Source organism: Lipotes vexillifer, unplaced genomic scaffold, assembly GCF_000442215.2.
Source record: "Lipotes vexillifer unplaced genomic scaffold, Lipotes_vexillifer_v1.1 scaffold70, whole genome shotgun sequence".
Classification (NCBI taxonomy): Eukaryota; Metazoa; Chordata; class Mammalia; order Artiodactyla; family Lipotidae; genus Lipotes; species Lipotes vexillifer.
In genome coordinates this window covers 1,888,165-1,891,984 of record NW_006789896.1, presented here as the reverse complement: position 1 = coordinate 1,891,984, position 3,820 = coordinate 1,888,165, and the positions used below count along the sequence as shown (strand labels likewise).

General features: G+C 60.2%; 1 protein-coding gene across 1 annotated transcript in view; it reads left to right on the top strand.

Moving 5' to 3' along the window:
* VAC14 (VAC14 component of PIKFYVE complex) overlaps positions 1–2,287 on the top strand; it is a 101,728-nt gene extending 99,441 nt beyond the window's left edge. Inside the window, exon 20 of the mRNA XM_007462963.1 lies at positions 2,125–2,287. Within this exon, the coding sequence (XP_007463025.1) occupies positions 2,125–2,287 (163 nt within the window). The remainder of the gene's footprint in view (positions 1–2,124) is intronic.
* The last annotated feature ends 1,533 nt before the right edge of the window (positions 2,288–3,820 follow it).

Here is a 3,820-nt window from a genome sequence, read left to right as displayed (position 1 = left end):
GGGGGGGGGGGGGGAGGACTTCTTGCCTCCGTGAGGGCCCAGAGAGCAAGGTGCGGCCCACTCCTCCTGACGCCTTACCCTCACCTGGCCACATCTGTGCGCATCACCCTGGATTTGCCATCCATTGCTGGCATCTCCCTGGCAACCCCTAATCTCAGTTTCCCTCCTCTGGATCTAATGCAGAGAGTGTTGCAGAGAGGAGCATACAGATCCGTGGGTGCCCAGCCTCAGACAACACACTACAGGATCATCTCTGGTCTGCACATCTCTCCCCATGTTCCGGCCTACATGGGCTGGGGTAGCATCTGGCCACCCCCTGGAGTTACGGCTCCAAGCTGCAGGGTGTCCCTCAGCGTCCTCAGGAGTGGGAGTTGCTCTCTTGGGGCAGTAGCACCCAGGTCCACAGGTTACAAGGACAGGGATGGGCCTTCCCCATTCCCAGGGGAGTTGAAAGCAGCAGCCAGAGACCAGAATGCTGCCCGCAGTCTGGCCCCCTAGAGCAAGCCCCACACCCAGCTCGTTTTGATCTTTGTTGAATTTGCCTGAGTCCCAGCTCCAGAGGCAGGGCCTGAGGCCCAAGAAAGAAGCAGCCACTGCCACAATCCAAGGTGTTGTCAGGTGGTGTGTCTTTAACAGGAAGGGAACAGGCTGAGTAGGGGTACAGGGGCCCACTTCCAGGCTCCAGATGGCATCCCAACCGTGGGAAGAGTTCCCAACGCCCCTGGTCCTGGTGGCTTATCAGAGATGGCTTTCAGGCTCTGACCATTGGTGGGCTTCGCCCTACCAGGAGCCAGGCTCGTTGGCGAGGGTCCGTTTGGCTGAAGCACCGTTGTGATTCACCCAAATGGAATGAGCTGCTGGGCCCCGCCTGGCCTTACCTCAACGGGACAGAGTTGTAGCCACAGTGGGCACCCATTGGGTACCTAGGCTGGGGCTGGGCATCAGTTCTTCGTGTCAAGTATGGAGGAATCCTCACCCACCCCATGGGGTGGCTCCGGTGGCAGCACCCCCTTACAGAGGAGGATACTGTGTTACCTGCCCGAGGTCAAGTGGCTAGGGGGTGGTCGTGTTACAGTTGGGTCCAGGTCTGTCGAGCTCCTGTGCTCAGCTGCTGCCTGGACCTCTCCCGCCATATTGGGGTCTTTTCATGAACTCAAAGGGCCCAAGGATTCTCTGCTTAGCTGATCAGCCCACAGCCTTCATGAGATCCCTTACCAGGGCCACCAGGCCTCAGGGCCTGGAAGCAGATCCTTCCCAGCCCACAAAGACCTGCTTCCAGTGAGGTCAGAATGAGGGAGAAGCAGAGTCTTTTCTTGGGACTCTCTGCTGGGGTGATGATTAGGAATGGGACAGCGGCCCAAGTGGATCTAGTCCCCCGGGGCAAGCTCAACACTGGGCTTGAAGGGGGTAGCAGGGCGAATGCATTGCCCAACTCTAGGGAGCATCAGGCCCGTGGCAGTTGTGCAGTGCACAAGCTGTGAGGCGGTACAGAGCAATTGCGGAGAGTGCTAGCAAGAGGAGTTCCCGGGAGGCATCAGCTGCCCAGTGGGGAGACCAGCTCTCCTTCCGCAGGGACAGAGAGTGACTGCAGGCCTCTGGGCCCCAACACTCAAAAACAGACGTCCTGCCAAGTTGAGGGCCAGTAGACTTCAGCCACCCCTGTGGTCCCCGGCCCTAGCCCTGCCCCAAAGAAAGGGCCAGGCTGCCTCCTCCCCCTTCTCCCTGGACCCTGTTCCAGGCCCCAGCTGGCTTCCTGGCTGGCTCCTAGCCCTGGCTTTCACCCCAAAGGGAGCCACTCATAAACAGGAAATGCTTCCCGATGTGATGCCTGCTCTGGGCACCGTTGCCAGCCCACAGGCTGAAGGCCCTATCCAAGCAGCAGTGTTGACTGGTCCCACCAACTTTGGGGGAGGGGATGCTCATAGGGCTCCCGGCTCTTTTGGGCTGACTGCTGGGGAAGGGTTGTTGGGCCTGAGCTGGACAGACTCCCCGAGGTTGAGCTCCCCCCAGCCTGTGGCCCTGCCCCGACCCCACTGTCCTGCTGTGGCTGATGCTTACCCCGCTCCAGCAGCCCCATCATGTGCTGAGACACTGACGCTGAGCCCTTCTGCTCCCTTTCCCCAGAGACGGTCTGAAGGCAGCCCCCAAGTCACAGAAAGCAGACTCCTCGAGCATTGACTACGCCGAGCTGCTGCAGCACTTTGAAAGGGTCCAGAAGAAGCACCTGGAAGTGAGGCACCAGCGGAGTGGGCGTGGGGATCACCTGGACCGGAGGGTTGTCCTCTGATAGGCCTGGCCTGGGGAACGGCCCAAGGAGTGGTCCCATGGAGCACTTGGGGTCTTCAGGCCCCCTCCCCACAGAGCCTGAGGACCTGCCTCAGGGGCAGGGCTGGGCCTGGCCACCAGCGCAGGGTAGGGGGCTGGAAGCTCTGTCCACCCAAGCTCCTCTCACAGGCCCTCCAGCGCAGTCAGCTGCACTCTGGCATTCAGACAGAGCTGGCTTCCTGCCAGGGTGAGGCCGCAGCCTCAGACGCCCCCATTTTCTGGAATCGGGTTCTTTCTAATGCCCTCTTGTAAAAGAGCTTGACCTCCCCAGCACACCAGAGCTCTGGCCTCCTGTGGATGTGTGTGTACATATGTGTATACACATCTGTGCACATAGGGACCAGCACAGAGGTCCATATGAATGACATACCCTCTGTCCCAATAAAGAAACGCAACCCGTGCCTGGCCTGCTCCTTCCCACTGATGCCTGCCCCCGCCTGATGCTGCAGTTGCCCCAGGACCTTGCTGCCTGTCCTAGATTTGTTCTCATGGTGGTCCCAGGAGTGCTGGCTCTGCCAGGAGAGGCTGGTCGCTCTCTGCACACTCACCTGACTGGGGTGTGGGCCTTGGGCCCAGCCCTTACCTCTATAGAACCAGCCCCTTCTTCCTGGAGAGCACCAAGCACTGGCCTGGCCCCCTGCACCCTGCCTTCTCAGGCACCTAATCTGACTTTTCCATCCTGACAACCCCCCCACCCCGGGGGGCATGGGACATGTCCCCATTAGACAGATGAACTGAGCCTCAGGAGTTTCTGAATGAAGGGGCACACTGCAGAACGTTCCAGGTCACTGGGGATGGAGGGGAAGGCCCAGACCAGTACAGGGAGTTGGGCGGGGCAGGGGGGTGGGCTTCCCACATCCCCACCCCTTGATTTGGCTAAATGAGCCTTAGCTCACCAAACCTATAAGCCAGAGTCCACCTGACCCCAGGCTTTGGGAAGCCTCGGATTGGCCTAATGATCTCCCAAGTGGCTCTTGTGGGCCCCTGGAATAGAAGAGAAGGATCTTGTGTGGGCTTTTCCCCAGAGCCCCAACATAGGGCCGGGAGGGTGGGTTTCCCTGCCTGGAGTCTCCAGAACAGGATGACAGACTGAACTCACCATGGCCAACGTACACACACATGCATCCTCATACGTGGGTACCCTGGCGTCAGAGACGGGACAGTGGCCCATCTCTGTTCTGCTGGTCCCACATGGCCCCAACCCGAGGAAAGAGGTTGCTTGAGGACCAGTACACCGCCACCCCCAAAGGCCCGGCCTGGGGCACCCCATGCAGGTGGCATCAGCACTGGCACTGCTTGGAAAAGGAGCCACAGAACTTCTGGAGGAGGGTCCAAACCCTTCCGTGCCAGGGATAAAACGTTCCAAGGCGGGCGGCCTCCAGGGCACCGTGCGCCCCTGCTGAGGGTGGTGTATCCATCCCACGGGATGCGCCCCGAGGTCCCCAGCCTATCCCCCTCTTCTTAAAGCGCGGGCACACCCACCCCCCGACACACA